Source organism: Apaloderma vittatum, unplaced genomic scaffold, assembly GCF_000703405.1.
Source record: "Apaloderma vittatum isolate BGI_N311 unplaced genomic scaffold, ASM70340v1 scaffold27300, whole genome shotgun sequence".
In the NCBI taxonomy this organism is placed as follows: domain Eukaryota; kingdom Metazoa; phylum Chordata; class Aves; order Trogoniformes; family Trogonidae; genus Apaloderma; species Apaloderma vittatum.
In genome coordinates, this window is record NW_009696678.1 from 2,767 (window position 1) to 3,097 (window position 331).

Consider the following 331-nt stretch of genomic DNA (forward strand, 5'->3'; position numbering starts at 1 on the left):
GGCTGTGACACCAGCGCCAGCAATGCCGCCATCCCTGCGTGCAAGCGGCATCTCAAACCCAATGAAACAGTTACAGCTGCTTAAAGCTCGGACTGGAAAAAGAAGAAAACCAGCCAAAACTTACATGTGCAGAGATTTTTGTGCCTTCACTACCTCTTCTTTTGAACTGTAACGGACCAAAGCATTACCGTGCGGGAGGTTAAGGTGGAATGTTATCAGCGGGCCGTGCTGCATGCACAGCGTGCGCAGGGTTGAGCCGTCGATCTGGGGGAGGAACAAAGGTGGGACGTGAGAACGGCCGGCACGAAGCCACAGCTCGAGCAGGGGGTGG

General features: G+C 55.0%; 1 protein-coding gene across 1 annotated transcript in view; it reads right to left on the reverse strand.

Annotated features, from left to right (window-relative positions):
* TNRC6A (trinucleotide repeat containing 6A) overlaps positions 1 to 331 on the reverse strand; it is a 19,577-nt gene that overhangs the window by 1,429 nt on the left and 17,817 nt on the right. The window contains exon 18 of the mRNA XM_009875944.1: positions 125 to 264. Coding sequence (XP_009874246.1) covers positions 125 to 264 — 140 coding nt within the window. The remainder of the gene's footprint in view (positions 1 to 124; positions 265 to 331) is intronic.